This window comes from Brachyistius frenatus, unplaced genomic scaffold, assembly GCF_029030835.1.
Source record: "Brachyistius frenatus isolate BFR_SWC_R1_liver_20210118 unplaced genomic scaffold, ASM2903083v1 Contig_28, whole genome shotgun sequence".
Classification (NCBI taxonomy): Eukaryota; Metazoa; Chordata; class Actinopteri; family Embiotocidae; genus Brachyistius; species Brachyistius frenatus.
Window position 1 is genome coordinate 4,287,609 of NW_027210627.1, and position 12,687 is coordinate 4,300,295.

General features: G+C 40.8%; 1 protein-coding gene across 3 annotated transcripts in view; it reads right to left on the minus strand.

Moving 5' to 3' along the window:
- The window catches only part of pard3bb (par-3 family cell polarity regulator beta b), a 198,765-nt gene that overhangs the window by 136,270 nt on the left and 49,808 nt on the right, over positions 1 to 12,687 (minus strand). For all 3 annotated transcript variants that reach the window (XM_069698895.1, XM_069698896.1, XM_069698897.1), the window contains exons 5-7: positions 10,150 to 10,220; positions 2,172 to 2,255; positions 751 to 876 (exon numbers count right to left, since the gene is read on the minus strand). In XM_069698895.1, the coding sequence (XP_069554996.1) occupies positions 751 to 876; positions 2,172 to 2,255; positions 10,150 to 10,220 (281 nt within the window). The remainder of the gene's footprint in view (positions 1 to 750; positions 877 to 2,171; positions 2,256 to 10,149; positions 10,221 to 12,687) is intronic.

The following is a 12,687-nucleotide window of genomic DNA, read 5'->3' on the forward strand; positions in this document are numbered from 1 at the left end:
CACTGAGAAACATCTGGTCTCAAATAAGTCTTGAACAAATCTTCCCTTTGAGGAATGAGATGGAACAAGCGGACACACAAAGGCCAGCTCCAACAGACACGCGCACACACACATAGATTCATTCTGAAGCAACACTCTCTAAACATCTGCCAGATGTCTTTTCGGCTGGTTCCTTGTGACGGCGGTACAACAGTGATGTAAGTCCTCTGACAATGGAAAGGAAAACAAGACACACAGAAGGGAAGGCAGCAGGGAAAAGAGTGAGAGAAGAGAGACGATCTGGCCTAAAAAACAGGGTTTGAAACATGAAATCCAACTACTCATGGAGGGACTTTTGCGGACAGACTTGTTTTGCTGTCTATTCACTTTAATTGGTTTTGGGTAGTGTTCAAAATCTCCAAAATATACAAATCAAAACATGTGCAACAACGTCCTGGGGTGCTAGATTGTGCTTTTGTTTTTGTAATTTGGGTAAACTGACTGTTTGTATTAAATAGAAACTACAAGTGGGGTTGTCACAATACCAGAAGTTTCCACACAAAAAAGAAAAAAAAATGCATCGATGAAAAGTGTGTTTCAACTTGACCTTGCTTGCTTTGTTGTTGTTGTTTATTTTGTGTTTGTTTGTTTGTTTTTGTTTTTTGGGGGGGGTGCTCTGGCATGGACAGCTTTACATGATCAGCAGCAGAGCATCTGAGATGCATGTTTTGAGCTCCTGGGCCCAACACAGACAAACAGTGTTGTACTCACTGGCTAAATGTCTTGTCCATGAGGTCGGTGTTGTTGATTCTGACGATGCACTCGTCCTCTTGGAACAAGCCCTCCTTTCTTGAGCGACTCTCTTCCTCCACTCCACGAATAAACAGACCAAGAGACCTGACAGGAGAGCCACCAAGGAAAAAAGTGAGTTTCAGGGATGTAACCACAGTTTTTAAAACATTGTACGAATGCATAGACTACAAACACACACTACACTTTCTTAAAAATGACTTCTAGCATGTCCCAGAGGACCGAGGTGTATGATGGGGGAGCTTACAGAGACTATCACATGTATCACTTAGATACAGCTATCTAGGTTTCTATCACTACGTATATGATTTACCATTCATTAAAAGAAAAAACCTGGGAGCACGGTGGGCAATGGTTGACTAAGGGATAACAAGACAGAGATGGAACAACAAAGACAACCCTACAGACAAACACACAGATGCAAGATATAAAGGCGAGCAGAGATATGTTATATATAGAGAGAAATAAAGTATAAAGGCATTCAAATTTAAAGACAGCCATTTAAAATGTAGAATACACTGAGAAATAGAGGGGAGGTGGAAGAAAGTCACTTTCCCAGCCATGCAAGTGATGAACTACATGTTCAAAATAAATGAGAGTGATACAAATTTCCATCGGACATTTCCTGACCAAAGCAGAGATGATGACACTACAACACTGGACTTCAACTGCAAAACCAGGATGAAACTAGGTTAGGAGATAAAAGGGACAATGGCAAAGGAGGTGTTCAGGAAGGAGGAGATGGGGAAAAAGTAGGAAGAGAGGGAGAAGCAAACAGAGAGTTAGAGGGGAATTTGAGTAGGAGATTGGTGGGGTCAGGTGAGTCATGAGAACAGTCATAAAAAATGTCATCCTGCTTTCCTTTAGGAAATCCCCCTCCACCGTCTGACTGTCACACACCCAAAGAAAAGCCCTGCATAGCTGTGTGAGTTTTTCTTTCTTTTCTTCATTTTCCCAGTATGCGTGTGTGCGCGCATGTGTGTGTGTGTGTGTGTGTGTGTGTGTGTGTGTGTGTGTGTGTGTGTGTGTGTGTGTGTGTGTGTGTGTGTGTGTGTGTGTGTGTGTGTGTGTGTGTGTGTGTGTGTGTGTGTGCGTGCGTGTGACATGATTATGTACTGTACTGCAGGTACCACAATTCCTCACAAATGTACCACGGGATGATGGCAATATAACTTGAACATGTACCAAAACTTTTTGCTTTTTGGGGTTAAAGGCCTTATATAGATGCATTTGTTGTCTTTGTGTGCATGACACTCAGTGTGTGTGTGTGTGTGTGTGTGTGTGTGTGTGTGTGTGTGTGTGTGTGTGTGTGTGTGTGTGTGTGTGTGTGTGTGTGTGTGTGTGTGTGTGTGTGACAATGCATTTTTGAGCACATAACTCACCGTCCACTGAGGGATGAGCAGTAGGGAACCACATGGATTCCCAGGGGGCTGTCCTCACCCTGGATTTCCACCGTTCTGGTCAGGCTGCACACACAAACACAACCACGTTGAATAAGTGGGAGAAGCTTATTATTCTAAAATACATGTTCTGTTATGCTTAATTAAAGTAAATCTGACAGACACTGGAAAATAGAAATGCTGATAATGTTGGACAAGAAGATGGAGCCAAGTCAAATTCATACTAAAATGTTTTTTTTTTTCTGTCTGTTGTAATGATAGAGAAAACAAATCAAGACATGGATTTAAAGCATTTTAGCATATCCAATGTTTAAGTCTAACAAAGCTACCTGGTTAATCATTATCTGTCAAACAAGCTAGAATACATACTGCAAGTGTAAAATTATCTCATTAATCCATAATTGTTTGCACGCAAGATGTAAAACTAACAGACAAAGTGAGAAAGCAGGATAGGCCTCACGTGTGGGGTGGCACAAAAACACACAATGAGAGAAAGCAGAATAAAAACCGTCTTTAAAATGTGTCTCTCTTGAGGAAGAGTTTGGAAAGTACTATCCTAGAGTGACACATCATTTTCCATGGATGCATTCATTGTGCTAAAAAGACTTTTTTGTCGAGGACTTAATCCATGCTTGTGAACCCAGCCCTTGGAGAAGGGAATGCCGACACTCTGTTCAAAGTCAATGAAAGTGCAGATTGCTCTGTGTGTGGGTGTGCGCGTGTGTGTGTGTGTGTGTGTGTGTGTGTGTGTGTGTGTGTGTGTGTGTGTGTGTGTGTGTGTGTGTGTGTGTGTGTGTGTGCGCGTGCGCGCGCGAGTGTGTGTGTGCATGTTTGTCAAAACTTTTTTGTGCCATTCTTCTCTATGGATTTCTTGCTTGCTTTCAATCTCTCAATGTCTCCGTCTAGTTTGGATTATTTAAGTGTGTATCTGCTTTACATTCTGTCTGTGTTTTAATGTGCGTGCGTGCTGAAGTCTTTGTTTGTTTGATTAGTTTATCTATCAGAGCACAGCCATTAATCCTCTCCTGACCTTCTCCCTGCTCCCTATGTGTGTGTGTATTTTTCTAAGTGAGTTTGTCTGAACTTGGCTTTGTGCTCTTTCGTTCTACCCTCCCCTTTTTCTCTCTCTCCAACTCTGTCTGCTCATTTTGTCTCCCTCTCTCCCTCTCTCCCTCTCTCTCCGGCCCATCCATCCATCCCTAAACCCCCATCAACTGATAGCAGTACAGATGCTGATAAACTCCGGAGAGAGGGTTACTGATGATGGTGGGTGGTAACAGGGGAGAGATGCAAAGTGCACAAACAAGTTCTCCCTTTCTCTCTGCCTCTGTCTCTCTCTCCCGCACACACGGAAAGATACACAAAACACACACAAAGCTGATGCTGCCTCATCGCTACTCAGCAAATTTGAATTAATCCCAGACAATAGGAGACGAGGAACAGCAAGACAGGCGAAGAAAGAGGGAGGCAAAGACAGTGGGAAAGATGGACAAAGTAGAGTGAAAAGCACGATATATTTGAGTGGTGCAGAGTTGTATTTAGTGTTTAAACATCTCGTCTTTTTTAACCTGCAGTGACATTCGAAAGCAGTTTGACTGAAATCCAATAGCACAATAGTGCAGTCGCTGATCAATAGACCCTCACATATGGTCGTGTGCTTTTGAGTAATGACCACAAGAAAGCAGACACGTGTTCAGAAAAAAGCTGCTTACAAACAGCTTGAGTGGCTCAGACATGCAGAAAAGGCCTCATTATAGAACCTGCTGCTCCTTTATATTCAGAAGAGTCAGCGGAGGGCATCCGGGCCTCCTGCACACTCTCTTATAGAGGTTGTTCACAGCAAATCCAACTGGGAGGAAATCATGGGTCCACAGAGTATCAACAGAGAAGGACGTACGGGCTAACTTGCTCAGTTTACAGGCATTGCAACCCAGATTTGAGACGGTGGTGGAAAATAGGTAGAGCGATGCATTACTGCAAAAATACATAAGATAATAGTATAATGCATATACAGCTAGGGCGGCACAGTGGTGCAGTGGTTAGCATTGTCGCCTCACAGCGAAAAGGTTCTGGGTTCAAATCCAGGCCAGGGTCTTTCTGTGTGGAGTTTCCATGTTCTCCTTGTGCCTTCATGGGTACTCCGTCTTCCTCCCACCATCCAAAAACATGCACCTCAGGTTAATTGGTGGTTCTACAAATTGCCCTTAGGTGAATGGAGGAGCGTGAATGGTCTTTGTTTCTGTCTGTCTATAAGTGTTGCCCCTGTGATAGACTGGCGACCTGTCCAGGGTGAACCCTGCCTTCGCCCAATGTGAGCTGGGACAGGCTCCAGCCCCCCACCCCACTGTGACCCTGTTCAGGATAAAGCAGGTATAGATAATGGATGGATGGATGGATATGGGTAGACATGAGATATTTTACTGGATACCTGACTGCGAGACTCCACTACTGTAAAAGGTCATGGAATCAACAGTGAATTGGATTCATCCTCTGGAAACGTTGAACGGTTGTGCCACATTTCAGATCAATCCATTCAATAGGTACTTGATATATTTCCGTCTGAACTAGAGTCTGAACGAGCGACACTGCCATCCTCATATCACTGTGTCAATCTGAAGACGGGAAAGGAAGAAAGGAAAGAAATCAGAGAAGGACGGAAAGAGAAAAGTGAAGTAGAAAAGAAGAAAGCAGGGACCGGGGATAAAGGGAGGTGAAGAAGGTAGGAAGCAAGCAAGGTCTGAAAGTAGAATACAGTGAAAAGAAGGTGGAGGCACTGAATTAATTAGACAGCACTAATGAATAACATTAATATGAGAGGGAGAATAACATCCACCCCTCCCTCTATTCCTTCCTGCTGCTGTGCGTCTGATCTCTAACACGACAACACTACAAGCTACAGCGCGCACGCGCAAGCGCACACACACACACACACACACACACACACACACACACACACACACACACACACACACACACACACACACGCACACAAGCACTTGAGATCCATTTGCATTTCCGTTTTCATTTTTTTTTCCGTGAGATGTTTGACAGGCTGCATCAATGCAAAAAATGAAGTGGGGGTGAGAGAGACAAAATGGGCGAGACTTGAGAAAAGAGAGAGGGAGCGCAGTGAGGGAAAAAGAGAGAGAGAGAGAGAAAAAAGAAAGAGCCAAACGCACACAGAGGGAGAGCGAGAAAAAGAGAAGCAGAGCGAGATGAAGAGAGCAGGTGTTCTTTTTATCCACCTGCCACTCCACTGATCCTCACTATGAAAGACAGAGACACAGACGAGAAATAACAAAAAAAAAAGGATATGCATTACCAAACCACTCTCTTCCTCTCAATGCATTTCACCCTCACATCCCTCTCCTTATTTGTCATTCTCTTCCTCTCTCTCTTTTTTTTTCTTTTTTCTCTAAGCTAGTCTTTAAAGTGCAGAGGACCAGAGATGTCGAGTGTAAGGGGAGTAAAAACCAGTACAAATGCACGATACTGCTAAAGATTAATGTATGAAAAATATACTTAAAACCTTCTTTATCTTTATTTATATAAATTTATTTTTAATGTATCTTTAGTGAATAAATTAGATAATAAGTATTAAATGCAAATCTTGTATTTTGAGAGCTTGACCTAAATATGTTAAATTAATAATTTGTACTGTTCAGTACAAACATGTAACAGGAGGTTCACCGTGAGAATGGAGTTAAACAATTAAACATGATATTGTTGTTTTGTTTTTTTAAGTAATATCGCTCAGCTTTAGGGAGATTACTGCCATACTGTGAGACAGTGCAGCACAGTAATGTGAACGGAGCAGAAGAAAAGCAATTACCTCTGAGCAAGTATTCGCTGAATCAACATCAGCGCCTGTGTTACCTGTGTTTTTTGACCACTGGTACTTGGGCATTTGCAATTTTACCTGAAACCCAAACAGAGCGCATGCATCAACTTTTGCAGCATACTCCCGGAGAACACAAAAAAGTGACAGGAAACCAGATCTGGCGAATAGGGAGCGTGGGGAGAAAATTGTTTTCAACGTGCTGTGAGCAGGCATGTTGTCATGTCGGAGAACCCGAGTGCCAAAGCGCCACAGTTCAAGTCATTTACACCAAATGTTTTCCCTCAGATGCTTCATAATGTCACAGTGGAATTCAGTGTTTACAGTCTAATTGTCCTTTTCTCTCTCTGCTCTCCTCTCACCCCAACCGGTCGAGGCAGATGGTCGCCCACCTCTGAGCCTGGTTCTGTTGGAGGTTTCTTCCTTTTAGAGGGAGTTTTTCCTTCCCCTCTGTTGGAGGTTTTTCTCCCTTAAAGAGGAGTTGTTTTTTTTCCCTCCTAGCTTACGTGGGAATTGTTGAATTGTTGGGTTTCTCTGTATAATATTGTAAAGTTCAACTGTAAGGTCTTTAATATGTTGAGTGCCATGAAATAACCTCTGTTGTGATTTGGCGCTATATAAATAAAATTGAATTGAATTAACTCTGGGGGACATATTCATGGTGCACCACGGCACGAATGTCAAAGAAAGCCCACCTTGTTGCACTTCTGACCGGACCTGCCTTCTTTGATCTTGGACAGTTGATGTTCTGCCCCTCTGAAAACATGAATGGCACTCAAAACACCTCATCCGGCTCTTTGATTCTTTGACGTAGGCTTTTTGAAGCATTTTAAAGGGTCTTTGATGTCAATTTCCCAAATTTTGCACAAAATGTGATGTGCACACTCTACTCAAATACATGGTGATATCGCAAATGTGCTCATGCCAGTGATCACAAAGATGCTAGTGAGACACATGCTTATGTTGAATCAAGCGACGTAACTTTGAAAGCTTACCGATGAAAGTTATTGCTTCGCCCTGCTGCATGCACATAACTCTGCCGCAGTTATGTGTGCAACAGAAACCGTCTAGGACCTTTTTGACCCTCCTATAAGCAGGTGAGTAGGAACAAAGGCAGAAAAAGCAAATGGTAAAAGAAAGAAGAAAAAAAAAATAAAGGTAGGACATGAAGAAATGAGGGCAAAGGGTCGTAGATCCACAGACTGACTAAGAAACATAGTAGGCGAGAGAAATAAACAAGACTAATAGACAGATCAATGTCACAATACTATCACGAGAGGACTCTTCACTGGTGATGAATGGAAGTGTTAGGTCATAAAACAACATGAATGTATAGGCACTGATAAAGTAAGCAAACCCCTTTCATATCAGCTTGTTTTGTGCATCCACTGAAACCTATTTACCTTTTCACCTCCGAGCTTCTAAAAGACCTCCAATACAGTGCCTGATTCACAAAGATATATAATATACTCAAAATGCTATTTCAATAAACCAATTTACAGTAAATCTGTTTCCCTGTATAAAAAGGACATTTTGATTCAAGCGTAATGACTTTTCTGGTGTGCATGCCGTGCAGTTAAAATTACGATGAGCCATTACTGTATTTATAGGTGTAGCTTCACATTTTAAAGGCGCGCAAATATTCACTCAGGCTACTCGGAGCACCACAATGTGTGTGGACACATACACAGCACCCGAAAGTTATATACACCCACTCAAACACATACGTTTATTTAACGTATGCTTCACTGTTCCAGTATTTACAGCTGCATTCCTCTTCTCATTTGGACTTTTTTGCAATTTCAAGGATCGTTTCCCCGGCGACCACAAAAAAAAAAAAAACATTACATCACTTTTACATTACTCACAGTTGAGATGGTTTGTGTGTGACTGAGTGTGTGGGCATTGGAGGATATGTGCTGTAAAAGAGTTGCTGAGAAAATGAAATAAATGTTAGTGGGTGTCTAAAATATAAACTTATACCCTTACTGCATATAACTGTACAAATGAGAGGTGATCAAACTCTGTTCTGTTCGCTCGTCAAATAATTCAGGTGGCAGAATTGTGACACACAGAAACTCATAATTTGTTAATAATGCAACACAAAAAGGGGGGAAACTGTGATCATGTGATCCCATTTCTGTCTGCGCTCTGTTGTTGCAGTTGGTTAGTTATGGAGAGAGGTCGCACATTATTCTCACCACGTATCCTCTTCACAGGTTAACTGCATATTATTTTCTTTCACTACTTATGCATTAACTGTGAATTAATTGCATGCCCATACTGACCTGGTGATGTCAAAAACACACAGCAATAAACCATCCATTAACAGAGGTCAGTGTTGTCAGACAGAAAGGCACATTGATCACTGATGTAACAGCCACTTTCTCAAATTTACAACTTCCAGTCTTGTATTAGTCATGCTGTTACAAAGACTAGGCTTGGTTTTATTCTGTCCGAGTAGGACCTTTGGGTTAAATAAAGTGAATGAGAAAAATGAAAACTAAATTTTGTAATTGTGGAAGAGTGGGGACACTGTTAGACAACATAACAAACAGCAACAAGGCCATGAAACACAACACCTCACACAATTAGGAATATTATGAACAAGTCAACATTTTATCCATATTCTCTTAATTACATAAAGCTAAATAAAAAAAGTAAACATTGAAATGATTATAAATGATGCCGATAATTTCTGGTTAAAGGCTATTTTTAGGTCGGGGATTTTTAATGAACATTTTGTAGGTGTTTTAATTTGATCTTTATGTGAAAACTTTTGAACTTCAGTCATTGTTTCCCAAACGGACTCTATTGTTAAGTTGTGTCTTATGTTTAGGAGTACAGAGGTTGTAATTACAGTGAACCCTCGCTATAACGCGGTTCACCTTTCACGGTCTCGCTGCTTCACGGATTTGCATCGTGCATTGAAATCACATTACGACTATATGTAACGTAGATATATTTAATGTCCAGTTCTATCTATTTCAATTGTAAAATAAAGGTTACTACTTCACGGATTTCGCCTATCACGGTTTCTATTTGGAACGTAACCCCCGCGAAAAACGAGGGTTCACTGTATATCCAAAACTACAACAATGAGACTGTGATCGTCAAACAGGGAAAAAAAAAAAAAACTAATCCCAAAGAGTTCTAAATGCTTCGCATTCGCAGAAACAGAGATCATCCAAAAATACGTACACGTCTTAAAGGGTTTTAGGATAAATTCTGATACTGCCTGGTCGATTGGGCACCTTAATCTGTGCTCTGACTATGCTAACATCGAAATAGATCTATTGATGGACTGACACTACACAGAGCACATGGAAATGTTGTTACATGAGTAAAACCTTACTCAGTCTACTTCAAAACTGATTCACGGCAGGATGCTGTTGGTAAATACTGTCCATACACTGGATACTGGTAACTGTAAATTCTTCCTCTGAGAGAATATAGGAGCTGCCTGCCCCACACATGACAAAATCAGCACACACACACACACATGCCTAAAAGGCCCACAAGAGACAGAGGGCATTCTGCACCCCTAACAATTAATTAAGCAGCACTCATTAGTGTATGCATGTGTCTTATGTGTTCAGTTGCATCGCTGTGTGAAATCTTTAAAAAAAAAAAAAGCTTGTGTGTGTGTGTGTGTGTGTGTGTGTGTGTGTGTGTGTGTGTGTGTGTGTGTGTGTGTGTGTGTGTGTGTGTGTGTGTGTGTGTGTGCGTGCGTGTGCGTGTGCGTGACCCTGACCCTGTTTTGGCAGTCTTTTGTAGTGAGCTAATGATGAAGTTTCTTTACACTAACTATATTTGTGAGAGGCCTTGATCTGGATTAGAATGCAGCTTTAATGAAGGGAAAGTAGGACAGAAACACATACATAAACATCAATAAACATGAATGTAGACAAACATGCGCATAAGAATTTTTTTTTTTTTAAATGCCTATCCTCAACTCACTGCATAACACACACACACAGTCCTAAAGACAAAAAAAAAAAGATAGACTCATTTATCAGAACATTTCATCAGACTTAATATCATTAGTAAAATAAGTGAAAAGAGAAATGAAGAGGGACTCCAAACCCAGAGTTGCAATCCCACACAGACAAACACACTGACCTGCCGTTGAAGGTGAGTTTGCCTTGGGCGCGCTCCACTCCTGCTGGCCTCTCCACAGCACAACTGGCTGCCTGCAGAGAACAGACAGAGCACGCCCGTCCTGTGAGTCAGTGATTGGCATTAAAAAAAAAAAAAAAAAAAACAATAATAGTAAGAAAACAACAAGCTCCAATCTGTCACAGGGAGGAGTACTTAACAGAAGCACTACAGGAAGAAGAGAGGGGGAAAAAAAAGAGAGAGATAATGTGAATATGGGGGGATATGTGGATGAATTAACTAATAAACAGTGTAAACAAACAATAAGCTGTTACTAAGTGAAGGAATCAGGCGGAGCTCCCGTGCTTTGATTTTAGCATTTAATGCACCACATTCAGTCTGAAACCCGGAGCTCAACAACTTGGTCTTTGCAATTCGAAAGACAAAGGAATACAAAGGGGATGAATGAATAAATGAGTGAAGTGATGAGTGAAGCGGCTGCTAATTTGATGGATGGGTGACGTACAAATAGTAATTAATATTTGAAGGCATGAACACAGTGTTGACAAGCAGTGATAAATAACACTGTCAACGGGCAAGGCAACCAAGAGTAAGAGAGAGATGTTCAAAAAAGTGTGTAGTTTTGAGCCAAAGGAGATGTATTAATTACTTTACGCATTAGCATTGTGTTTGCATGCAGTGTGTACATTTGTCTTCGAGATAAGTGAGCTCCACAGAGACGAGGTTTCGTACTCCGTGCGTACACATTTAAGTGCTTCTGCCACAACCGAAAACTGCTAACATCCAGTATGTTTGTGACTCCACAGAATGAATATCTGTACCGTTTATTACAATCAGACACCACAGCTCTGCAACAAATCCTTTTTTAGGATTTTTTTTTTTTATTATTTTTTTTTTTTAGGAAAAGCATAATTGGTCTCTAGAAAGAGAAGTCCTTATGTGCCAAGTGCTTTTCTACAAGCCAGAGTAACCTACATTTGAGCGGCGGTCTTACCTTTTTGAAAATGTAAAACAATTTGCTTTGAGTTCACAATTAATACTAATATTAATCTCCATTAGAATTTAAACCCTTCATAATTTTTCAAAAAATTAAACACCAATTACTTGCTAGCATAAGACAAAAACTATAAATCTAGTTTTTCCACCATGGCATCATGAGTGCTGTTTCATGGTTCCTCTGATATTCATATTTGTAAACGCTCTCCACTATCATCTATATTTTCAGCAGTTTTTAATTGTAATAAATATTGTCTTTAAAAAAAAGTAGGTGATATTTAGTCCTCCTAATTTATCAAGCTTAACACATGGTCTTTGGCATAAGGAAAACGATGTTCCTTAAAGGGGGCTAAGCAGAAAATATTTACAACATTGTACCATTTTAAAACTGTTACTGTACATATATAAATGTACGCAGTGAGCCGCACATCCCCGTCTTGAATAAGAAGTTTTAGGGATTGATTTTCTATATTATTTCAAAAGTCAAATGTGATTTCTCTCATTATTTCAATGAATTCATATCATACCATGGTCTTCCTCAACTATTACAATTCAAGACCACAAACTACAGCTTCATCAACTGAAGCCCCACCTCAACATTGGCGTAAGCACGAAAGTATTTTCAAATCAAAGCAACTTACTTTGTATTTACAATTACAGACACACACACATGTCAATGTTGCAAGTGGATATCTGAGCTTAGGCGTGCACTCTGAGCAGACGTTTGTGAGGTCATATGGCCACAAACACATGCAGGTCAATATGGCTCGGTGTTAGTAGTGGGCACTAATGGCCTCTTAACATGACCTTCCACCTTTGACCCCTACCACCTCCCCATACTGCCATCTGATCTGACCAACTCCACCGGTCAGAGAAGGACAGAGGGAAAGACAGAAAGAAAAGAAACGGAGAGCCAGAGAAGTGAGAACAACGAGTGAAATGACTTCAGAGGGTGATTCAAGACCTGGATATCTAAAACCAGAGACAACAGATGATGTGAAGAGGACAGAGGAAGACGAGATCAGACTCGACTGTGACTGACAGGCTGCCGATACAGTAAACATATGCTCGGGGTTTTGACGGGTAAGAATTCAATTAGTCTGGCCGAGTTGTTGATGCCGTCATGTGAGATTAATTAGGAACATGATGACAGGTAACATTAATTATACTAACCTCTTTGTCATAACAGCCACTCATACATTAATTGCAAAACCTTTAGTGCCTAATTGTATGTCTCATTTAATAACTGCATGTAAAATAGTCTCTCTTTCCTTGTCTCTTCAGAAGAGCAACATATTAATTACAGCGGCCGGTGACGTATGTTACTTATCAAAGGCTAATTTCAAACAAGTAAATGAATCTGAACGAATAAATGAGTCTCATTATTCATATTAGCATTTGAGCGATCCTTTAAACACTGAGACTAATTACACAATGAACTCCCTGTAGTTTTCAAACTGCAGCAGTCAATGGCCCAACTCTTAATTTAAGAAAATCAAAACAATTCAGTAATAACTCTTTTTTTTGCAACATTAGCAAGGTCTT